We start from the raw sequence: 24,915 nt of genomic DNA, 5'->3' as shown, positions 1-24,915 counted from the left end.
CGTTATATTTATTATCACCATTATTGTGGTAACGATTTAGAATATTTAAAAATTATTGTAAATAAATTGATACAATAAATCGAATGGATACGTTCAATTATTAAGCCCATTTCAAAATATAAGAAAAACAGAGATTACTTCTATTGGTTGATATAAATACATTTAACAAATTTATTTATATAGCTTGCAGTAATTGTACAAAATTAAAAAATTCAAGACTTTATATGCGAACATGTTTTCGTTGCCGTATTGATTATGTAATTTAAATTAACTGGATCATACCATCAGTGATCATAATTTGGTTTTCATCAGCCATTTTTTGAAGGATTAATTTAACTTCCCTGACCGTGAAAGGAGTGACTTTTTGTTTACTGATTTCATCAAAGACCAGCTGTTTCGGAAAATTATCCGAATATCTTGTGAACAGTTCAGACAGGAATTTTTTAAATACTTGAAGTCTGCAATAAATTGAAATTTTTTTTTTGTAGACATGTATGACAGTATCGTATGCAAATATTTTGTAAAAATAAAATAAAACTGACCTCTCTTCAGAAATTTCACGAAGACTTGGGATATCTCCGTGAATGCTCTCATCTTCAACATAAGCGAAAGGATCGCCGCCCTGTTCATCTGCTTTGCCCTGTTCATCTTGTGAGGTACTAACTACCTTCGTACGCTTGCTCTTTCTTACCTCAACCTCATCTTCAATATTATCTTCATCGGTGTCAACATCACTGTCTTTCCTTCGTCGTCTCTTTTTTTCTCTCTCCAAGACTCGCTTGAAATATGCGTACTGCACCAATTCAATGGCCGCTTGAGCATCTTCCATCATAACAGACTTTGAGAGACGAGCTTTCGCGTGAGCTGTTGACAAGCGAATCAACGTTTCCAATGCGCGTGCAGTTACTGGTTGCGTCTGGAAAAACTCTTTCACATTATTTTAAAAAACCAACGAATCAAGAAAAATAGAAAATTACGAGAATAGGTTTACCCTAGCCACGTCGGAATCTAAATTTTCTTGCGACCTAAGACGCGCATATTCATCGGCAATACACTCTCGAGCCTCTTCGGTTAACTTAGGCTTCATGCACTTAGCAATGTGTATGTATTTTCTCATAAAGTTGATCGTGAGTATTTGATCGCTGAAAAAGTACAAGTACACATCGGTATCGATTAGATTGGTGCCTACTGCTGATTTTGAGTATAAAATACATGTTTGCTGGCAATATTCCGGCACCTTTTTTTACGCGACAGACCATGCAAAAGAGAATCGTATGTTTCAAAAATTTGGGTGTCTTCTTCTTGCATTTCGTCGACATCGGGATTTCTTGTACTTAAGAAATCTAATCCAGTATTAAAAGGCAAAACTTCGCCTTCTTGCTCCGATGGATTTCGATATCTGTGCATCCTAACGACGTGGTCGCCGATTATATGGTCAGTATCTGCGTCTATGGTGTCCAGCATGACAAATAGTAGATCGAAACGTGAGAGAAGCGAATCTTGTAGACCAATATTTTCCATTGGAGATTTGTATTGGTTATACTGAAATAAAAAAATACAAAAATATGTATTCAATGTGGTTTCTGAACAAACTATATTAATAACGAAAAACTAGACGTGTTTTCAGTTGTTATTTCGTAGTATCTCTTTTATATGTAATTTCCAAGTTATTCATAATTAGAGCAATGAATTACGTATTCCCACAGTTAAAGATTTTCTGTGCCTATGACTTACGCTTGTGAAGAGTCTGCGTATTTACTTGACACGTATTTCAATTTAATTTATTGAAATTAAAATTAGCATAATTTATAATCTCACGAAAAGCCAATGCGAATGTACAAAAACTTACTCGGCCATAAACGGGATTGGCAGCTGCTAGTACAGAACACCGTGCATTCAAACTAGCTTGAATGCCTGCTTTGGCAATGGTGACTTTGCCTTGTTCCATGACCTCGTGTATGGCTGTCCTGTCGATATCCGACATCTTATCAAACTCGTCAATGCAAATGACACCTCGATCGGCCAGCACCATGGCACCAGCTTCCAGTCTGCGTTCTCCAGTCTCTGTGTCCGCTGTCACGGCAGCTGTCAGGCCAACCCCAGATGAACCACGACCAGTGGTCGTTATAGCACGAGGCGCGATGTTTAGCACGTAGCGTAGCAACTGTGATTTTGCTACGGACGGGTCCCCGATCAACAAAACATTTATGTCCCTGATGAGAAAAACCAAAAATTTGAGCCCCCACATAAATCGAAAAACAATTCTTTAAAGCTTTGTTGTTAAAGTCACAACCAGCTAAGACAATAAATAATCAACTCCATTTTTAATTTGTATAAAAAAAAAAAAAAAAAATTTGAATTTGAATGATACATACCCTCTTAGTCTGGTACCGTTCGCAAGAATCTTTTCGTTGCCACCCAACAATAGACACAATATTGCTTTTTTGACATATTCGTGACCATGAATAGAAGGAGCAAGAGATTTGCTCAAAAGTTCAAAAATATTTTTCTGTGGATTATTTTTGGCAAACTTTTTACACATTGTCACATCATCGTGTGAAATACTCAACGTTGACTCTTTGCTCAGTTGAGAAATGTTGTTAGCTATCAAAATAGTCCTGTCAATATAATTAAATTATATCAGTATCGTCAAAATTGTCGTTGCCAGGACATAAAAAAATACTCACCTGAAAGCGCCCGTAGTGTAGCCTCCTTTTTTGCCTGGAAGACAGCGATAATTTCCAATAATTTGAACACGATCACCTGGCTTACACTGATCAACTAAATCATCGTCACAAATAACATCAACGCTGCGAGGCAATTGTCCTGCTGGAGCTTTTTCTGGCATCTCTTGAATAGAAATGGTTTGGTGATTTCTGTAAGTTGATATGCCGTATTCTGTTTCTAGTGGATTTCCATCTTCATCCTGAAAATCATCATCATTCCATAGTGACCAGTTATTCAAAAAACACAACATACAAATATATTTTTTTCTCAAGACTGTTATTCACTTTTATTATTATTATTTAGAAGTGAGAATGGTTTATTTGTAAAATTTTTTACCTGAGTAGGATACACACTTGAGGCAGGAAATGCATCAAAAGAAGTTAAATCGCTGTATGCTCTTTCAACAGTACTTTTTGTTGCACTGCAGTAGTGAACACTCCTCAACACTTTAACTTTAACAAGTGAACCTTAAAAATAAAAATATAATTACAAGGGTAGATTATACAACGTTAAATCCATTAAATATTGGTGAAAGCATGGAGCCTTATTTATTAAGGTATATAATTAAAAATTCTATAAGTACTTAAGTTCAAACAGTATAAAACAGTAATTACAAAATAATTTTTCAAAATACAGCATGCAATTTTGATAAATAGTTTTGGTAAAGTAACAAGCCTAATTTGTACTTACATGAAACAACAATTCCCTCGACGCACACTATGTTACCTAAGAATCTTGAAGTTAGTGTCCTAGGTGTAGTATGTTTATTGCCAAAGCTACCCTCAAGGCCTATAAAAAATTCTACCTGTCCCTTAGCATAGTCTGGCTCGATGCTTGATACAAATAGTTTCAATGCTCTTTGAAAGGGCACTATTTCTTCGAAAGAGTTGTTCAATAAACTGCAAAGTACACATAAAAATGTAACTAAACGAGTTAATAGAGTACCTGTTGATTATTAGTAATAAATACTCACTCTGTAGCGCGAACTGGGTTTTTTCTTCTTAAGTCATTAACATTTACAATCAAGCGATATTTTTTCTCCTCAATCATATTTTTCACTAGATTTGTGTATATACCTTGATCTTCCTAGAGTTGACACATGAAAAAACATCCATTCATGTAATCGCAGGTTTATTTTTCATAAATAACAAATTTTTAACAGTTTTTTACCTGGTCATCTAAGAAATCAAGATACTCCTTTTCCAAGTCCTTGGACTTTTGATCAGCATCAAAATTATCCATTTTTGATGATTGTCTTTAGATACCTTAGTTACAACCTGCACAACACTATTTGAGATTCAGTTATTGTAGTAACGAGACGAAAAAAGTGTGCCCGCTTATCATTCAAAAAAAACATTAGAAATTGACATTAGTCAAATATTACTAACGCAATAAAGGGCCAAGATGCCAAGAAGCGTTGTTCTTACAATGCAGATTACCGGCTTATATATACATATAGGTTGGAATTGAAAACCAAAATGAACGTAGGTAACTAACTTTAACTGAGTTTTTACGCGGGAAAATGCTCTCCACTATAGGTTTATTGCAATTACTTTTGGTTCAGTTCGTTTGTTTCGGTTCGGTCGGTCTTGAATCTTGAACTTCGAGCATACCCGTATAAGTATGGCGGGACAGTCGGATGATTTGAAAAATGGAACGTTTTTGCATGAGAGATTTGAGTACGCAAAACGCAAAATATGATTAGAAATACTTAGCAAGAAAATCAAACAAGTGTGCATTGATGTCACAAGATTGAATCAATCGACGCAGTGGTTGGAGCCCTATACCTACGGAACGATTCCAAACTCCAATGTCCAAAAAATATGTTGAGAATCACTAACGAGCATCCAAACTCATTTGCGCCGAATTTTATTGTCATATTCGTAAAATTGTCACAAGTATGATATATTATACAGACTCAGAGATCGATCGAGACTTTAACCCGTCATTCGTTGGATTTCAAGTCTTTCCCTTTTTCTGAATTTCCTGCACCTATTTAATACAATAAAAATTAATGGACTAACAAACAGACAAATTATTCATCAATGAAGCCGCTTTCGGAAACTATTCCCGAGACAAAAGAAGAATACTTGTGTTATAAGAACAAGGATATAATATTTGATACGAACGATGTACTTATTTTTCAATCAGCCTTATCTGCAGTGGTATAGCAATACAGACAGCTGGATTGTACCTACATGTATAATATTTATTCGCGCTTATTAATTTTCTATCCATGTGATGGGTTCAAATTAAGAACTCAATTTATCTTGTGCGACAATTACTAGGAGATGATGTGTCGAATTTTCCCCTCTGCTGCTGTTTTATACATACAGGGCTTGTAAAATGTATATGTCTGTACAAATAACTCCCTGCTATACACCTATATCTTATAAGAAGCAAGTACCTAAGCAGAGCAAGCCTACTTTGCTGAAAACTGGGACAAAGTGCACTGCACTCTGGCATTATGAGTATGCGCTCTTCTTTATACTCCTGCTGTGCAACCCACAGGCGACTCTCCCGCTCTCCCCCAAACCCCTGTTGTCGTGTTGTCCCCGCGGACAACAATTCATTCGCGCTCCCGCCGTATTGTCGCGTGGAAACGCTACTTACTACTTGCAAGTAGTGGGTACCCATGGGTACACTGCAGTGCAGTGAGCATAGATACACTACCTATATAGCATGGATACACAATGCCTTTTAATTGTCACGGCATGATGGCATGGCATTGACGCATACTTATACCTATAGCAAGTGAGTGAGTGTGTAGTTTGTGTACATATTATATTTAGAAGTTTTAGAATAGATCAATATAGATGGACGCATGGATATATAATTGGATATACAGTATATTAAAACTATGTGTACATAATATATTGGCAAAGCAATAATTGGGATTTTAACTAGCCATCAGGTGTTTCATTATTAGGTATACACAGGTAATCTTGTCATGAATCCAAATTGAAGTTTGGGACTTGAAATCCAAGTTTTGGGTACAGAACTACAGACGTACAGACACTACAGACGACCCCAAAAAAGCCAAGTGTCATACACACACAAACGTGCGCGCACGCGAGTCCGTCCGAGTAGCTAGACGCTATAGACTCCGACACTCCGACTCCTCCGAGGTCCGAGTCCGTCGGACGGACTCCGTCCGTAAAGTTCTACGTACTTATACATATATCTACATCGACACACATGCCATAAATGCCATTTGTTGTACTTATGTAGTACCTACATCTACATAGTAGATTTGTACACAGTGTACGTATATATGTAGTGCATAGCTTATATATATATTTATGTCGTTGTTGCAACAAATGTGTCTGCTAGTCTGCTGATGTGCTGATGTTGTGGGCTGTTCTACTTTTCTTCTATTCATTGCCTCATTTGTCTCTTCGATTTTGAGTCTACGCGTATAAGTAAACGTATACCATAAGTGGTACTTGATTACAAGTTATAGTATAACTCCATCAAGTAGCTATACATATGAATACATACATTTGGTTCGTTGCGTGAAATCATGCAGCCATGTAGGTAATTCACACCAAGTACGCCCAAACATACTTACTCATTTTATATTTCGTAACATCTCCTTTCTTGTTGCATTTAAATATTTATTAAGTACAGTTACAACTTAGCTATATGAATCGTTGGCCTCAATAATTACAATATAATCCATCTGCATCTTGTTTACCTCAATGAGATAATTATTGTGTGTGTGTTTTGTTAATGTAAATCTTGTATGTAGTTGTAGTAAGTACCTGTTTAAGTTTTGCATATTGGTACGTTATCGGCGCATTCTTAATTTTTTCTTCTTTTTTTTCGTCTATTCAATTTGCTTGTGCATTGTCAATTTTTTTAACTACGAACAGCATGAGGTGTTTTAAAGTTACATTGCAAAAAAAAATTTACTCATCACACCATCCTTGTTTACACAATCGATTTAACATTGCAGAAACTTTAAATGTTGATAAGATTTTTTTGCCTTTTATGAAAATTAATCATCATCAGGTAAACAAATGTTGATTTTTATTTTTTTAGTTTACATGAGGAATTTTAGATAGTAATTATATCAACCAGTATCATGTCTGATGCTGGTGGAGGGGAAAATGAGGTGGACTCTCATTCCTCTGCCCTTGCAGAACCTAGTGACTCGGTTAATCAAAGAGAAGATGAAGATCCAGATAACGAAGCTGCCTTAAATACCAACTATGACAGTAGCGATGGAGCTGTACCTATATTCAGGTATGATTAAATTAATGATTAAATTAATTATCAGAATAAGTTGGCCTTACATCTGTTGTTCAATAACATAATTATTTCAACAGGTGTGAACGATGTGACAGTTACGAAACCATCAATAAAACTGCTCTGAGTGCACATCAAGACCAGTGTATGGTTGGTGGAGAAACGATAGAGAGCGCCGAAGGATTAGATGCGCCTGAAAATTATGCTGAAGGAGATGAAGGACATACAGGACATAGATCTCATAGAAAAATGTTTGAATGCGATGTTTGCAACATGAAATTTTCAAATGGTGCTAATATGAGAAGGCACAAGGTATTAAAATATATTGAAACGAAAATAAATTTTTACGTGCACAAAATCGTTGAAAACAGTTAAAGCAGAAATACAAGGATTAAAAAAAATTTTTTATCATTGCAGATGAGACACACAGGTGTAAAACCGTACGAATGTCGTGTATGTCAGAAAAGGTTTTTCAGAAAAGATCATTTGGCTGAACACTTTACAACGCATTCGAAAACATTGCCTTATCATTGCCCCATTTGTAATAGAGGATTTCAACGTCAAATTGCCATGAGAGCCCACTTTCAAAATGAACACGTTGGTCAACACGATATGGTTAAATCATGTCCCTTGTGTCATTACAGAGCTTCTACAATGAAATGTCTCAGACTTCACTTCTTTAACCGGTTAGTTTTATTTATTAATTTTTTTTTTTTAAATATGCATTAAAATTTTTCAGCTTATCAATAATTATTTTACAATAACTAAAGTTAATCAATTGCTATATATATATATGTATATTATGTGCATAGACACGGTATAGATTTGGACAATCCTGGCCCAAATAGCTCAAATTCAATTTTGAACAGCTGTGCAGCTAGCGAGGCCATGTCTTCTGCACCCTTATCAGACAGTGGTGATAGCACTGGAAATCGTTCGATTGACAATGCAACACCTCCTATGCATTTTCTCACACCTCACGTCGAAATCTCTATTCCATATCCAGAAGAAATTGGCACAGTGCTTAACGTCAGCCCTACACCATTAAATGGTGATTGTCCAAATAGTCCACAGAGTGCTGACAGCAATAGTAATGCACCAACCAGTAGTCATCATCAATTGCCTGTTAAAAATTCGAGTAGTTACAGGTAATCATAAAGGAACACTTGTCTTTTTAACTTTTATTAATATCATTATTATTATTATTATTTTTTTTTTTTTTTTTTTTTTTTTTTTTTTTAGTATGGTTACTTTTTTTTATATTACATCTATTTTATTTTGTGCTGTAATCATCAAAAAAACTAAGCATGTTCTTTAACTTTTATTTACAAGCACTGGAGAAGGAGAACAAATTATAACTCCTTCCATCTCTTTGATTCCAATAAAACAAGAACCAATTAGCAATGGAGCGTTAAATGAAAATGGAACTACATCCAGCAATTTAACTTTGCCATCAATGATCAAAGTATCGCCTTTAAAATCTTTACTTCGCGAAGATTTACGCCGCAAACTTTCAAATAGCTCCTACTGTAACAAAAATGTTAACAACAATAATAATAATAATAACAACAACAATAACAATAATAACAACAATAACAACAACAAAAGCGTTAACAACCGAAATAGCAACAGTGGTATTAGGATGAGTGATAACTCAATGTGCAATAGCCCTCATTTTCGAAGCGAACCAACATCGTCAACGAGACTGGATCCGCGAAATGATAGTCTTCAATGCAGTTACTGCAGAATAACTTTTCCAGATCAAACTCTTTATTTTTTACATAAAGGTTGTCACAGTGAAAGTAATCCTTGGAAATGTAACATATGTGGTGAACAGTGTTGCAATTTATACCAATTCAATTCGCATTTACTTAGTAAAAGCCACCAATGAACAGACTTGCATATTTTGTGTTTCTCAAATTGACTGTTTCAATTTTTTTTATCACTACATCAATTTGGTCTGCATATTAGCTAGTCTACTTCCGTTTTTATCTGTATTGTTAAAAATTGTTTTAATTATGTTTGATTGTTTCAATTTATTTAATGGACTTTAAATACTGACTCTTGGTAACAAAAATTTTCGTCTGTAGCAATGAAAAACTATCGATTAGTTTGATTATTGACTAGAGTTATATGACACGAATACTTGTAAATATTTTTCAACTATTTGTCGATACTTAAAAAAAAAGACAATTAAAATATAAAATAGGTTTAATAAAAATAATTTAATTAGTAACAAATATCGATAATCGTATAAAAGCATTACTCACTAGAGTTTCAATGATATCAATGAAAAATTGAATTATATGAAGAACTTTTTACCATAACAATTTCTTAAAATACTGAAAAACCAGTAAGATTATTGAAAACATGAAAAACAGTAATAGAATTTTTGTTTGTCGTCGTGTCAAATAGACCAAAGACTGGGAATAATACTTGTAAAAATTATAAGTTACCACGGTAAACCTTAGTTGTTAAACCGCAAGTACTTATCATCTAGTAGTAAAAAAATAAAAGAAAACTTGTTAAAAATTTATTTGCTTACACGATGTACGTACAAAAACTTTAATACTGTATGAAACAAAATTTTAAGTAAAATATTTACAAGTAAACGTGTTTCGTTTAGTGATGACAGATTTTTCTTTTGCCATCATCGTGTTTACTAGAAGAGAAAACTGTACAGCAAAAATGTGTGCCTTTGCGTAAATTTTTGTCCAGCAAACAGTCACCAAGTGAGTGAAAAATCCGTCCATAGAGCTTAATCGCGGCGATTACAGTTCTGACCATCTAGTTTAAAAATATATAAATAATATAGATATATACATTTAAATAATATATATTTACAAAAATAGATTAAAAATGTATTTAATCGAGTCACTCTTAGAGTAATGATTTCGTAAATAGTACAAGAATTCAAGTGCTTGAGAGAGAAAATAATATGTAAAAGTATATAATTATTCAAAGTTATGAACCACAAACTAATACTGTTAAGAGTAGAAGTATTCAATATAAAATTAATATTTTCATAAGAAACAAGCTATTAGCTCATACAGTCTGCGCAATTTGTGCTAATGTGAATATTTGAACGTAAATGAGATGATCTATCTATTAAATGCTATAATGTGAAAATTGTTTTAAAAGATTGTGCAAAAAAAACACGAAATATTTTCTTTTAAAAATCACCGTCAGGAGAAAAAGAAAGAGAGAAGTAGATCAAGTTTTGCAACACTCATAAATCCCTTGATACTGAATTATCAGTACTATTTCAAGATTGCTTACGAAGCATAGGACCAAAAATTCATAACGAATATAGGGCAATTTTATTTTATAAATAATTTAAAATATATCAAAGCTACTTACAAAATTGATATAAAAATAAATTTATCTGTATAAATAATTATTGCATCTTGAAGTTGATTTTAAAAGGTGTTATTTTATATATAAATATTTGTACAGGAAGGATAAATTATCAAAGAGATTATTTAGTTAATTTCAAGTTATTGAAACAAGTTTGTGTTTATCCAAACAGACGCGCATGTAACTAATCATTTTATAAAGTATGAATCAAGTGATATTTAACGGAAACCTTTACCAAGATCTATTTTTAATTAGTAAGTTATTTATTAATATGTCTATGTAATGTACATTCCAATTTTTATTATTTGCGATGTAATATTTTTGTTATGAATGATAGGGTTAAAAAAGTTTATTCAATGCAAAAAAGAAATCAATTTTGTTACTTTAATTTTAGTGATTTATTTGAAAATTCATCAATCATGCACCAATGAATGATAAATAAACAAGCATTTTGAAAACTGGCTATTATTGACATAAGAACATTCCATCTAAAATCCAGTTTATTTTTACCTTGTTGTAAATGACATGAATTACTTTAAATATTTTATTGTTTTATTTATTAATATATAGTGCTAGCGCAGCACTTACTTTAATTTGTCAAACTATTCTTGTTTTAAAATTATTTTACAATATTACCTAACTGGAATACGTTTTTTTATTTATTTCCTAGAGTTGTTTACATTTAGTATCACTCATATAAATGAAATAAATATTTTTTTAACTAAAGTGGATAATGTGGAGAGTCTGTCTGTCTGTTCACGGAAAATATCCTGATGGACTCTGTCATTGAATTGAGTAATATATTTGTTCAGGACAACTGTTGACTCAGAGCTTGGAGGACCTCCGGCTCCGAGGCCTCTATAATTATATATACATTAAAATGCTATCCGTATTTTTGAGCCTACGAGCACCTCGGATCGAGCTAGAAGGAGCTGTTCACAATGACGTGACATTGGATATCATCAAGCTCATCACTTTATTGGTAGCTTAAATGCGTCTCAATATATATTATGTCGTAATTAAGTTACCAGTGAGTCAGTAAGGGTCGAGCCTGACTTTGGGAATACACCCACACTCAAGCGTTGCGTCATTGTAAATAGCTCTCCAAAGCTTCCAATTAAATATCATGACTCACGACTCACGAGTCAAACGTCAAACTGTCCGCGTAGACGACGCAGACTCGCAATTATAATGATCACGTGACCTATATATATATAGTAACATCGCGTGTTTCGGAACAGAACGTAGAGGGGGTTAGGGTGTGAAAAAAAAAAATGATGGAGAGAAAACTGTCCTTTTACTGAACTTCTGAATTCTGAATGCTTTTTTAGCTTGTGTCCGCAAATTATAATATAAAGAAAGCATTGTATTAACTAGAGTTATGCTAGCCGAACGAAATTTGATTCAAAAGCAAAAACTCGCAGACACATGACCAACATTGTTAGATTCTGTTGTACGACGTACATAATTTTCTCTGCTACCGAAGTCTCCAAGACAGAAAGGTAAGTAAAGTATTTCTTTGTTTAGTGTTTTTCCATTTTTCATTACTCAAGCAAACACCCGCACTCACTCTCATACGTTTTGTTTGTCATTGTTAGTGTCTTTTGTTTTTTTGCATTCTCTATCATTGAATTTTGATGTCTTAGCACTTTCATTTATATTTTTCATACAATCATTTACATAAGGAAGTTTCGTTAATTTGATAGATATGGATGGTGAAATATCAGCTCGCAAAGGTCTCTTGGTAGTTGGCCTGACCTTTGTGATATCGACAACAGCTCTATTTTATGTCTATGCAAGCTTTCCTACCTTACAAGAGTAAGTTTTGTATTTTCATTACATTGTTAGATTTAATTATATTAAAATCGTCATTTTATGCCATTATTTTCTATATTCATCCATCATTGTTTCAGGAACGAAAAACAATATTTAAAGATACCATATGACATTGAAGATGCCAAGAATCTTGGAAAACTATTGGGATCCTACAAAGACTTGTATTATGTTCAAGTTTTAATGGGCCTTTTTGTGACATACATATTGTATCCTTTTTTTACCCTTTCAAAGTTTTTAAAAACATTTTAATTAATATTTCATTGCTGATGTGGAAAGTATTCTACCTTAAATCATTAATTATGTAGTCTTCAAACATTTGCGATACCTGGATCAATTTTTTTGTCAATTCTATCTGGATTCTTATTTCCTTTTCCACTTGCCCTGACCCTGGTGTGTACCTGCAGTGCAATCGGAGCTTCGCTGTGTTATCTGCTGTCATCTTTAGCAGGAAAAAAACTCGTGCAAAAGTATTGTCCAAACAAGGCTAAGCTTTGGGCTGAAACTGTGACCAAGCACAAGGACAATTTATTGAACTATATGTTATTTGTTAGGATTACTCCGTTGATACCAAATTGGTTTATAAATCTAGCGAGCCCAGTAGTCGGAGTGCCATTATTACCATTCATGATTGGCACGTTATTTGGTGTTGCACCAGCATCATTTGTCGCCATACAAGCAGGACAGACTTTAAATAAATTAACTTCGTCCAAAGATGCATTCCCATTGAGTAGCCTATTTTTGTTGTTTATTTTTTCTTTACTTTCTCTCCTACCAGTTATATTTAAAAGTCAAATTAGAAAGAAATTTGAATAATTTAGTTTTTAATTTTTCCAATCTAGTTATTCCCTTCTAATTTGGTCCATCAAAAGTAATAAGTATGGCGAAAATTGATAAGATGAATCTTTTTACTTCTCAACTAAAATCACTCTAATGAAATATTTAATTACAATAGACTTTGAGCACTTTGCATTGCATTTGAGTGTGTATTATTTTTTTTACTTCCATCCTCCTGCTTTTTAGTATCAACCCACAGTGGACGTGTGTTTGTGAGTATGATATGTTTAGTAATATTAAAGATGTGTTGTTGTAAAAAGTAAAAGAAAAGTGTTAAATAATTTTTAGTTTGTCGGGTCAAAGTCACTAAATAATTGTAATTGGTAAATTATTTTTAATGAAAACAATGTCAAAAAAATTAAAAAGTATTTATATTAAATTTATATACAGGGAACAGCTATAAGTACACAAAAAGTGTTGAAATGTAATAGCTTATTTAAAAAGAGTTTGGCTGAAAACAACTTGTTCTCCTAGTGGAAAAGCTTATAATACAACGTTGAATCGTTCAAGTAGATCACTGTAATTGTTGAAGTTGGAAATATTTTGGCACGAGCTTATTTTAGTAACAAGCTATACTTGATAATTTATATTTCAAACAAAACAGACTTTGTTTTACGTATAAAACCTTAGCAAAATGATGTAAGATACGTTATTGTTGTGTTTGTTGAATTACTTGATGGAAGACTAACTGGACGCCAGTACCACCAATTGTACCACACTGGAATAAAATAAGAACGAATACATACACATTTTCTTGTAAAATATTGATGTGTAAAAAATTTATATGAAATCAATAAATTACAGTGAGGCCCAGTATAATTTTTTAGAGATAGCAAATTTTCTTCAAGCTTGTCACAATTTTAATCAATTCGTAAATAATAAAGAAATATTCTCGCGGAGTTGAGCTAAAATGTATTTTTCAACTTACGGCTTTGAGATGCTGACAGCAGTACATGTAGTTTATGGCAATTCCGCGTACACTCCGGACTAGGTAATAATTGTATCAATCGCTCTCCGCTGATACATTGGATTATTACATTAGCGCATTCGGGGTTTGGCTAAAATATATTATATTGTTGAATACAAGATGAGTAGCAGTTTTAAAGTAAAGGATAAAGTCCTTATGAGTACTTGAAAAATTCCAGTAAATAGCAATGTCAATTAAACGCTCATTAATATCCTCAAGTGCATACCAAACTATATTTTATAGCATCCGGTTCATCGAAGAAAACAAATTTCTCCGTGCTCGGGTTCCACCAATCGGGCACGCCTGGTAGTTTAGGTAATAATTTTCTCAATTTTCGATCAATCTCCATACGATTTATCCTCCAAGTTATGTGTTTTTTTTCTTTTACAATTGCATTCTTATCAAATGTTTCGTTATTTACTAGGCACCGTGTGTTTCTGAAATACTTGTTTTAAAGATACATTTTCGAAAGAGGATGAAAAATACTCGATTCAGCATGTACAATGATTGAATTGTATTTCATTTTATGTACACAAAATATTATAACGTTTTACCTTGCTTCTTGGAATTGATCTCGGGTTGAGTCCATGTGATGATGAAACACTTTTTCGTTTTGTACATACAGTTTGAAGAGTTCGTCAATATCAAAATTTATATACCTCTCAAGTCGAGTAAACGGCGTCCCAAAATTAAATGTGACTTTGTAACCAGAATAGTTTTTGACCGAATCCACATTACTGCAGGGCCAACAGTCCATTTCGTTCACTTTGAAAAATGGATTTTCTACTATACACCACTCATCGTACCATTCTACGGGTATTTTCAATAATTAGATATCATGTCAGTTGTATCGAAAAATATAATGTATGATCTTACAACAATTTTTTTGGTAAGTTTTTACATAAAAAATAACATATTTCTAAACATAATTTAAAGTTAATTTTGGCATGAAATATATAACACATGATTTATAACATATAACATTTATAACATGCAAGTTCGATGTCAACGTAATTAAGAGAAAGTAACACATTACTTGTCAGTGATGGATAAGTTGATATGACAGGTACAGCAAGTTTTCGAAAGATTCGAAATCCAGGATAGATATATCCTTGTAAGTTTCTCAAAAGTAAACTGTGTGTTTGTGGATGATTGTACAAAATAAACGTACTTAGAAAAATCACGCAAAACAGTGTTCCAACAAATTTAAGCCATTTTAAAGCAGTGATTATCCTTGAATGCACTTTTATATCAAGTAAACGAAAGCACTCTTGAAATATTTTATCGGCCTGCTCTGGAGGTATATTATTATTTAATGCATAACTTAAAATACTCTGAACTTCAACTTTATACTCGTTTGAATCCATTGAAAATTAAAAAACGAGGAAAATCAAGCAATTAATTTTGTAAGAACATAGTAAGTGCCATAGCAGTCTCTTTTTCTCGGAGCGTTTTGTTTACATGAAAAACTAACCTAACCCTTAGTTGTAGCGTTGGAGAAAATTTGTCCAGTTTTTATCTGAAAAGTTTTAGATGCATTTAATACTTAATATGTCCATGAATAAAAATTACTTGAGTTGATGCTGCTTCTTTGGGAATTTGTTAATCATGCTAAAGCAAAATACAAAGGGATAAAAGAGAGCAACAGTTGTAACTTTCATAATGTACATTTATGTACCTAAAGTGCATAACATTTGAGTTTAATAAATCATTAAAACTAAGAAGTGTGCTATTTGAAACGGTTGAAGAATGATAATAATCAATGTTGGTCAGTGGCAGTACGCAGGTTAGCATAATTTCTTTTGTAAAATTCTTCAAATTCTTTTTTCCTTTGCTCTCGAAGAAGAAAATATTTTGGATACATGGCTTTTTCCATTGGATCCCAATAATCTATGATCCAGTCTGGAGGAATATGATCTCTGCCAAATGCACAACCACCTGGTGATTCTGCAAACTTTTTATAATTCCAATGAAGATCTTTCATTAGCTTGTGTTCTGCTTGAGACATCATTTCTTTTGCAAATCGTAAATCTTTGATGTCCTTGTTTTTATCAAATTCAGCTCTCAGAATAACAGACTCATATCTACAAAACAAAATCAAGTCTAATTAACAGCAAATAATTATGAAAATTTCAACGAAAAGCATTAAAGGTTACTGGTATACACGTATGCATGGATTTATTTATAACACATACCTAACATCTTCTAAATGGTAGTAAGAAGATTCTATGTGACGTAAAAGGCGTTTGTAAAGATTGCAAACTTTTCGAGAATGAGAAACGAATCCCGATGGCAATTGAGCCATCCTTCAACTGTACGCTATCCTCTAGTTGAAATTTTCTATGGCACACGAAATGACAGCTGACGGATGTGTTAATAAATATTTCGTACTTATACTTAACATCTGATTCGATAGTTGTGTATGACTTGTGACATGACGTATTGAAGGTTATCATACACCAGGGCTAGGGATCTTTTTGTGTTCTGTCGGGAATACCTAAGTAATATAATACGTAGATTGGCACCAGTGACGCCGAAAACCTTAGTAGCGCGAAATTTAAACAAGGGCCATCGGGACTGTATGTACGTGGTGTGGTACTAGAAAATGGTGACCAATGTTTATGATTGATACATTAACATTTCTTATGACATTGAAAAAAAAAAATGTTTTTCATAAAATAATTTTTTTTACAATAACTGTGGGTGATTTGTTTAATTCTACTTATAAGACTGAAAACGTTTTATTCTCAGAACGAGTTGAAGAACTAAAAAATGGTATCTCCCTAAAGTTAACGATAAATAATTAGAATTGTTTTATGTTATTCGACTCAAAATACATTAAAAAAGCTTTAAAAGTTCGATGAACCAAATAAATCAGAGTTGTTTTAATGAGCATCACATGATGCAATTATTAGACACGCGATCGATTAATTTCACTTTTTGATTTAACAATCGTGAAAAGAGAAAAAAGAAAGAAAGGAGAGGAGAAAAAGTAATAGCTTCGATAATCCATACAACCCCTCTCTTGTACCTACCCTCAATTAATTTTTTCAACCAGGCTTTGATTTACGAGTGGGGCGTTAATTTTAATTCACTTGTGGGGTTTCAATTTTTTACCCGTGCGCTCGTGCGCGCGCGCCGTACAAGAGCCGTACCGGAAAAAAAAAAAAAAACATGCGCTGTTAAACAATTACGTGCTCTCGATGTAAGTAATGGATGTACGGCTCCAAGAGGCAAATTAAAAAGTATGCAGGTATAAGTACGTATTTTAGCCACAGCCGGTGTACACGCACGGATAGATACTTGTTAGGCATATAGTTATGGGCACAGGAGGATATATGCAGTCACTTGATTATCGTGTTTGTGTAAGTGCGGGTGAAGGGGAACGATGCGTCGTTGATTTATTTGCACTGGGCTACGCCTCGAACATAAGCAACAATTGGAGCGCACCAAAAAGAAACTCCGATACCTTACTGTCTAGTCGTACAATATTATACATAACGATGATACGTATAGGTGGTAATATCGCCAAAACATTAAATTATATTATTATTATTATTGATCTACAATAAAACGGCAATTGGTCCATGAGGATATATATACTTTTTTTTTGTTAATCGTGCGCGTATAACAATAGGGAATAAGTGCATGCATCGATGGGGTTGTTTTTGATCATTTTTTTTACATTTTTCACAATAAGCAACGTGTGGGTACTTGGGCAACGCAGAAAAAAAAAAGCAGTGACATTATCGTCATAAAATAAATTTGGAAATAACATTTGAAGCTTTTGTTAGCCTCGCACCATCGTAAGGCTTTATAATATAGCGTGACGAGATAAAGGTGTAAGTTTTTTCTCCATCAAAAATTGTGTTAACCAAAGGCAAATAGAAATGTTCAAGTTCGAGCACAGTGCGAGTGCCAAAATTGTCGAATTTTCACGATTTGCAGAGGATGCTCGGTTACCGAGTTGCGAGTCGTTAAAAAGCAATTTGGGCGATTCGGTTGTGTAGCGGCCCAGCGTGCCCATACCCTATTATATTATACAGAGTGACGGATCGGGAGCACGTGCGTGCACGGCGACCCCGCCTTTCCTTGCTCTCTTTTTTAAACTCGGTGCAAGTACGTACACACACACACACACACCTGCTCATATTATTAGTATGTACTATGCTGTGTGCACATGTGATGCACCTCCTTAAGGGGCATCGAAGCATCATTAATTTGCATTTTTACGCCGGGACGAAAATTATCGTTGCACGAGCTGAAAAAACGCCCTCGTAACGAACGGTCATTCGAAATTAATTTGCCCCTGCATTAGCCCACCGTAAGCTTTCGCCACGCATATCTTTGGGAAGCAGTAAAAAAAAGCTCGTTTATGGTGGCGTCGACGACGACGAAAGTGGAAAATTTAGCGCCTCAAAACAAAAAAAACAAAAAAAAAAGGGGGGCTAATGAATTTTTGAGCGATTTAGATTCTCGTTTGTGACCGGAAAGCCTCGTCATCCCATCAAAAGGACGAGTTGGCTTTGTCCCTGCACATTACGACTCGCCTGTAGGTATAATGAGACGGCTGCACCGATCGCGTGATTTAGATGCGGCTCAAGTAAATAAAACCAATTAAAAAATGCCACAGCACCGAAGCGAACCAGCCGCGCTTTGCGTTTATTTTAAAGACTCTCATTTTTTTCAAGTCTCGTGGCGTTTCTGCGGCACTGCCGCAGAGTTAATCGTTACATTGAGTGCTGATATAGACGTTCGTTTCATCTGCCCAATATCATTGAATATTTTATTGCGTGGAGTACATCAATCTGGACGTGAAAATAACAAACAATCGACAAAATTTAACTCCACAAAGCTGCACATTTATGTTCAAGATTGTATACTTTATTGTATTAGCTAATGAATTATTTCCAATAGTTATACATATAATACTTTGATTGTTTGTTGCGTATTTTTTCTTTCTCTTACTTGTTAAAAAAAAAAAAAAAACAATTTGAGTTGCTCTCTTGAATTATCATTGAAATAATAAAATGGATGTTGAAAAAAAAAAAAAAATAAATAAACAGCGAAAAGTAAAATGCCGCAACGGAGGTTGTTACCTTTTATAAAGCGGTACATGCGGTGTAAGTGAGCAGTGTAGGTTAAGTATGGGGGAGAGGAAGAATAAGGGCGAATTGAAAGAGAAAGAGAGTGGGGGCTTGTTGCGAATTAACAACGCCACTTCGATCCGATAATTAAAATCCACCCTCGGGCTGCCATCACCTTATTACAGCCGAGCCGCCGTATTAAGGACTGCCCGTGTTGCTGCCTCGAACACGAAAGCCAATTTATGTATGTGCCTCTCGAGCCTTCCTTGTACATTACGATACTTTAAACGAGGGCTACATTATTATAAGCCAATGCAAAATTGATGCAGGTAATTTTTTTTTTTTTTTTTTTTACTTACGCTACACGCGTGTCAGAAATATTTCACTTGTTTTCAACGCACAAGTACAGCTCAGTTGACGCTAATGAAATCACCTTTGTCCAATGTTTCCTTGGCACAGAAGAAAAATGTTGCGGGGTGCTGGATACTTAAATTTAAATTAACTCAGCAACATTAATTAAGTCCTTTCTTTTTAAATTTTTAAAATATTTTGGTAACGGATAGCGTCACCAACGAAAGCTTGTTTAATGTGAATATAGAAAGCGCAATCAAATTTCAATCGCCCCATAAAGTAAAAATAATGTGACAAACTTACAATCTTAAGAGCAAGACAAGTTTCGAAATTTCATTAAGTATTTGTATGTTAATATCCTGCATTGAATGAAATCGTCCCGACAAAATCTACATTTTATTCATTTACAATAAATTTTGGAATTTCATGCAAGCCAATACATAAAGTCTACTTCTTGATGATTCCCTCGAGCGCTCAGGTTTCGGGCTAAGCTATACAAAGATCTTGATGCGGTAGAGAAAAAAAAGAAAAAAAAAAAAAAAAAAAATGAAAAACATTAGTCGATCCTCAAAGCTTGTTGGGTACCTCGAGGCCCGAAGCTAAGCTTTGTCCTCGCCGAACCGGTAGCTGCTATAAGAATTATCGCCGAAACGAATCTGAGAGAGCCACTTTGACAGAAACGTTGGCTCGCCGAATGAAAAAAAAAAAAGAAAAAAATGCATCGACCAACGCTGCACGCAGTGACTTGTTGAGCATCTCTTTTATTCCACTCGACAATTTTTGCCCTCGCAATCGTATTTTCGAATATAACTTTGGCGATTTTTTGGGAAAAGGTTAGTTAAAACGTGAGCTGCAATGTACTAATATACACGACACATCGTTATTCAAAGTTTAAAAAGACGTTAATTCCCCCCCCCCCCCAAAAAAAAGGTATCATTCAAAAAGTCAGCGTTCACAAGATTTTTAAGCTGTTTCGTATGAATGTAATCGTGTAGATACAGTTTCTCAAAAACGAATATTTTATCCAATTTTAAAAAAAATTGTACAGCATACTTCCAGAGGCACTCCGCAAGCCTGGACTATAATAGCGCCTTTTTTTACCATAGGTACGTGGTAAATCAGTATCGTAAGAACTCATAGTGCAGCTGGCAGAGGTGATGTTTCGAGTATCCTAACTTTATTGCGCCCCAAATCAGAAGGGAGGGGGGGGGGATGGAAAGAAGAAAAAGAGAGAAAAAAAAATGAAATGCAATAACACACGTGCCAGATCGCTCTCTAAGATTCCAATATCAATAACAATAACTCAGTGAAGGTCAACTGGCGAAAGCCTCCAAAGGGCCGCGATCATCTTCGCTATGGGAGGAAGGAGAGGAGGGACGATGCCTCGCTTCTATTGTTCACAGGAGCGGGTATATAATACATACACCTAATATAAATATCCGCCCATTCGTATATTATTAACACCAGCTCTACGAGGGTAGGTACGCATCATCGGGCAAATGCCGAGGATTCGCTATAACAGCTCCCGTTTTCTCGGCTATACCCCGTAGTCACGGGCAACAGCGGCGGTCGATCTAATCGTCCACGGGCGTCACATAAAGTACCTCACCAACCAAGACTTTGATCGTGAAAACACCACCGTACAATAATGGTGCAGCGCGCGTCATCGCCCCTATGCAGCTCGAGGGAGTCGAGGGAAACGAAAGCGAGGTACGTGTGAAAATTGTATTTATATGGCCATAAGCTTAATTTCAATAAATTTTAAAAAGGCATTCTCTACTTTATTGTATACATACCTGTCTCATATTTTTTCTTTTTCGGAGCCAATACAGCAGTTCAAGGGTGGCAATTACATTAGTTCAATGGTCCACGCATGCTTTTCTATTTTTTATGCACCCGTAAAACACTTTTCCAAAACAATGACGTACGGAATGATATATTTTTTTAGTAGTTATACATGTGCTGGGGAAAAGCTATTTTTTTTTTTTCGGATGATTTTTTTCACTGCAGAATCACGTGAATGTTACATAAAACGCCGCAGGTGAAATGGCCCGTGCATTTACAAAAGTCCTGGTCGAGATAAATCAATGCAAGCACCGGATTTTGCTCTTGATAATGAACGGCGGTAAACCGGAGCGTGGTCGAGTCAGCTAAATGGCTTTTTATCGAAATTACTACCTGTAGACTCGAACCGTTTGCCGTTACGTAAAAAAGTACCTATACATAAAAAAGAAAAAAAAAAAAATCGAAGATAGCAAATCAGCGTGAAATCGGTAACCTACTAGTTTTCGCTAACTGGCGCGAGCACGTTTCTCGCGTTCCACGTCCAAGAAGAGGGGCTTTATCGCAATCTTTAATTAGGCAAGTCGCTTTTGCCTAGGATCAATCGTTAACTCGAGCAACTTGGACCGAGTGCATCATCAAAGGGCTCCGAAAGACCAGACAAGCTGCGGGGCGTGGCTCCACTCGATAGGATCTTCGCTTACCTCTCGACTTTCTCCCCGTATAAACATATCCTCGCTCTCTCCTCTCCAACTTCACTGGATCCTCTTCCGTACACATCCATACACCTACATGCATTTTGATATTACATATGGCGTGCATACACCCATACACGAAAGTATATACATACAATTAGCAAAAAGTTGGGTTGAAAAGCAATGATTGAGTTTTTTTTTTTCTACTTTTTTTCAGTTAGTATTTCAAGAAAAACTTGGTTTTCGTTTTGGTTTTTTACCCAATGAACGCCGGCTTAACTTTTGGCGGAACGAACAATTATTAAGACGCCTCCTTCGGCGTTTGGACAACCAGCAATTCTGTCGGCTTACAGCCTTTTGTTTCGCTAAATCAAAATTAATTGCTCACGTCTAGCTCCTTTCTCCGTGGCAAAGATCTTTTGCTGCCCGTGGATGCCCATCGAGAGGAGGACGGGACGATTTTGATAGCGTATCATTAAAACCTCATTTGCCAGATAAATGGACGTGCGTGCGTCAGTTTAGGGCCGATGCGAGAGCATAAGGCGATCGGCGGCACCAGCCTTTTACATAGTCGAGGCCGAAAAGTTTATTTCGAAAATTGTTGCGCGTCCGCTCTTTGATTCTCTCGGCCCGATGGTGCCGAGTATCTCCCATCTCACTGGCTACCCACATCTCCGTGTGTGTGAATTGCACAATCGAATAAGTTGACAGATTTTTCACTACGTGAATTTGCAGTCAAGCATTAAATATAACCTATATATCTTCTGCCTCGATCGTTTCCATTATACGTCAGTCGCCTTATACGAGTAGCTCCTCACGATGAAAAAACAAAATCAATAAATATTTTTTTTGAGAACATCTTGCTGGAGAAAAGAAGAGCACTTCATTGAAAAATGCCTACAAGCTAGTGAACAATTTTTAGGCTTCTTACCTGCTGTCTGGCATATATATTATTGTGTCTATATGTGTCAATACCGTAAATACCAAGGAAACCTTTTAAAACAACAGGGAACCTATCACCTAGACCTGCAAGGACCCAATGATTACTACAAAAGTACGAAATTTTGCTATTGACGTTTTTTTTTTTCTCTTTTTTCACACAAATACGTACTTTCCATATTTTTATACGAATATGTACGTAGGTATATCCATAAAAATATCCATAGTATTTCAGTATCCTGTTTTTTATTTCCAATTTTAATGTAATATACATTTTCTCTTGAATGTTTACTTTCGCTTGTAAAAAAGTTATACGTGCGTAATATAAATTTCATGCCAACCGAAAAGATGATTTTTATTTTTAATAAACTGACAAACTCATAAACTGTACACCTACTCGCTTAACGAGCTAGCCATTAAAGGATATTTTTATTTCTCTCTGAATCATAAGTAATGCAACCGTTTGAATCACCTTTGGGATTAATATACATACACCTATAACTTGATGCCTTAACTTTTTACAACGAAATAAAAAGCCCTACATGCTTGTTTATGCATGCGTCCAGCAAAGAGGGACATAAAAGGAGCGCAGAGTATATATATATATGATAATGGTCAAGTTGATGGTACCTACACGCCTGAATCGCGTTACCCGAGCAGCATCTCGGTATCAAGTGTTGCGTTACAAGTATTGATGCGCTATACGAATATCAGCTATACTGCATTGATTGTTTTGAGAAACGAGTACAATTTTTGATACTTTGTTATTATTATAGTAAAAAATGATCAAGTACGTTATAATGCACGAATCCTGGATAATGTAAGATTAAGTACAAATTTTACGGGAAACATCAAACACGCAGTGCACGTGAATGATAGTCGTCTCTGATGCACTTTTTTCTGTAAAAAAGGGGCGGTTCCTTTGTACACTTTTATAGGTACACCTGTACGCGAAAATGCCGTTATTGACAATGAAAAGGAAGAGAAGAAAAAGAAAAAAATACGAAAAAAAGAAAGGTGAAAATGACCGGATGAGATGATCCTGTACGGGGCACCAATAAAAGCAGGAAGGAGAGTATAAAAAGCACACCAGCCAGACTCACGTGAAAGATGACGTAGCTGCGCTTTTTTTTCCACCAAAGTGAGCTCACGCGCGAGATAAGTTAGTGTATGTATTGTCGGGGGCTCCTCGTCACCGGGACCGAAGATCCGGTCGACGTCTAATCCTGTTTTGGAATCTCCGACTCACATGTCCGTGGCGAACTCGATACCTGCTCCCAAATGTTTTATGGTCACTGGAGGAAGCATCCATAGGCTATGTTGTACTCGAATCAATATACGTGTAAAATGTGGATTTTTTTTTTTTTTTTTTTTTTTTTTTTTTTAAATATCTAATATTGCACTGAAAAAAAAGTTGCAACTGATTCGAGGAGAACTTTGAACAACGAGATGCAAGGATTATTTATCAAACTGCTCACAAAGTATGATTTTTTTTTGTTTTTTTTTGAAAAAGTAAACGTATACCCAGTTGTGTTTTTTATTCCGTCTAATCTCCCCTACCTATATACTTGGCACGACAAGCGGACCCATGTAATAACAGTGAAATCCATGCACAAGCCATTACCAGAAAATAATTCTCTGGCCCAACCCACTCGCCTTTTGTCCATAGGTAAACGCGATGCACCGTATAGATGTACTTACGTAAGTATACACGTATTATGTAGATGACGGAAAGACGAGATGCGGCAACGGTAGCAGCCTCAAGATTATCATCGGACAAAGATTTTCGTAAGCCCGCGCGGTCGAAAGCCAGCGGTTGGATTTTTTATACCGGGTCCCCTTGAGCGCTTCCTTTGATGCCGGGCTCCAAAAATCGAATCCCCCCGTGTTTTATCACGTAGGCGGCTCACCCGCCTCGCGTCGGAGCACCACACCTGATTATAAATGATGCCGGTATCGTCGGAAAAGAAACGGCCAGAGAGGGAAGGGGAGCAAGAACTCTAATCGCTTCCGTGTCCCTCGCGCGTACCTATACGTATTACAATATCTCCTTTCGTTTCTCCTCTTTTCACTTGCCAGAAACCTTTTC

The 24,915-nt window shown here is 35.3% G+C and overlaps 5 protein-coding genes across 7 annotated transcripts; 2 read left to right on the top strand and 3 right to left on the bottom strand.

Annotated features, from left to right (window-relative positions):
• Positions 1-138: 138 nt before the first annotated feature.
• Positions 139-4,199, bottom strand: Mcm3 (minichromosome maintenance 3). 2 transcript variants are annotated; one of them, XM_089596626.1, is made up of 12 exons: positions 4,116-4,199; positions 3,898-4,014; positions 3,701-3,813; positions 3,418-3,626; positions 3,064-3,194; positions 2,688-2,926; positions 2,376-2,618; positions 1,850-2,213; positions 1,238-1,542; positions 992-1,142; positions 543-916; positions 139-458 (listed from the first exon to the last, which is right to left on the bottom strand). In XM_089596626.1, exons 2-12 carry the CDS (start codon positions 3,967-3,969, stop codon positions 263-265), a joined length of 2,397 nt encoding a protein of 798 aa, XP_089452752.1. In that variant the 5' UTR covers positions 3,970-4,014; positions 4,116-4,199; the 3' UTR covers positions 139-262. The 2 variants fall into 2 exon arrangements, with proteins under 2 accessions (XP_089452752.1, XP_014211542.2); XM_014356056.2 differs by having other exon boundaries at positions 3,898-4,199.
• Positions 4,200-6,055: 1,856 nt separating this feature from the next.
• Positions 6,056-9,137, top strand: LOC106641582 (uncharacterized). 2 transcript variants are annotated; one of them, XM_089596336.1, is made up of 6 exons: positions 6,056-6,264; positions 6,772-6,975; positions 7,059-7,290; positions 7,396-7,664; positions 7,791-8,126; positions 8,311-9,136. In XM_089596336.1, the coding sequence occupies exons 2-6, from the start codon at positions 6,815-6,817 to the stop codon at positions 8,867-8,869; spliced, it is 1,557 nt and encodes a 518-aa protein (XP_089452462.1). In that variant the 5' UTR covers positions 6,056-6,264; positions 6,772-6,814; the 3' UTR covers positions 8,870-9,136. The 2 variants fall into 2 exon arrangements, with proteins under 2 accessions (XP_089452462.1, XP_089452463.1); XM_089596337.1 differs by lacking the exon at positions 6,056-6,264 and having other exon boundaries at positions 6,791-6,975; positions 8,311-9,137.
• A 2,296-nt stretch (positions 9,138-11,433) lies between these two features.
• stas (Transmembrane protein stas) lies at positions 11,434-12,420 on the top strand. The gene is made up of 3 exons (XM_014356053.2): positions 11,434-11,837; positions 12,042-12,153; positions 12,249-12,420. Exons 2-3 carry the CDS (start codon positions 12,044-12,046, stop codon positions 12,418-12,420), a joined length of 282 nt encoding a protein of 93 aa, XP_014211539.2. The 5' UTR covers positions 11,434-11,837; positions 12,042-12,043.
• Positions 12,421-13,397: 977 nt separating this feature from the next.
• LOC106641617 (uncharacterized) lies at positions 13,398-15,561 on the bottom strand. Its single transcript, XM_089596697.1, has 5 exons — positions 15,009-15,561; positions 14,527-14,782; positions 14,199-14,409; positions 13,934-14,063; positions 13,398-13,723 (listed from the first exon to the last, which is right to left on the bottom strand). Exons 1-5 carry the CDS (start codon positions 15,337-15,339, stop codon positions 13,632-13,634), a joined length of 1,020 nt encoding a protein of 339 aa, XP_089452823.1. The 5' UTR covers positions 15,340-15,561; the 3' UTR covers positions 13,398-13,631.
• A 59-nt stretch (positions 15,562-15,620) lies between these two features.
• ND-B22 (NADH dehydrogenase (ubiquinone) B22 subunit) lies at positions 15,621-16,434 on the bottom strand. The gene is made up of 2 exons (XM_014356080.2): positions 16,168-16,434; positions 15,621-16,056 (listed from the first exon to the last, which is right to left on the bottom strand). Exons 1-2 carry the CDS (start codon positions 16,275-16,277, stop codon positions 15,732-15,734), a joined length of 435 nt encoding a protein of 144 aa, XP_014211566.2. The 5' UTR covers positions 16,278-16,434; the 3' UTR covers positions 15,621-15,731.
• Between the last annotated feature and the right edge of the window lie 8,481 nt (positions 16,435-24,915).

Source organism: Copidosoma floridanum, unplaced genomic scaffold (genome assembly GCF_036245765.1).
Source record: "Copidosoma floridanum isolate Cflo_tuat_1 unplaced genomic scaffold, Cflo_Japanese_pri ptg000030l, whole genome shotgun sequence".
Lineage (NCBI taxonomy): Eukaryota > Metazoa > Arthropoda > Insecta > Hymenoptera > Encyrtidae > Copidosoma > Copidosoma floridanum.
Note: the sequence above shows the minus strand (reverse complement) of the source record. Positions and strands in the feature narration are given on the sequence as shown.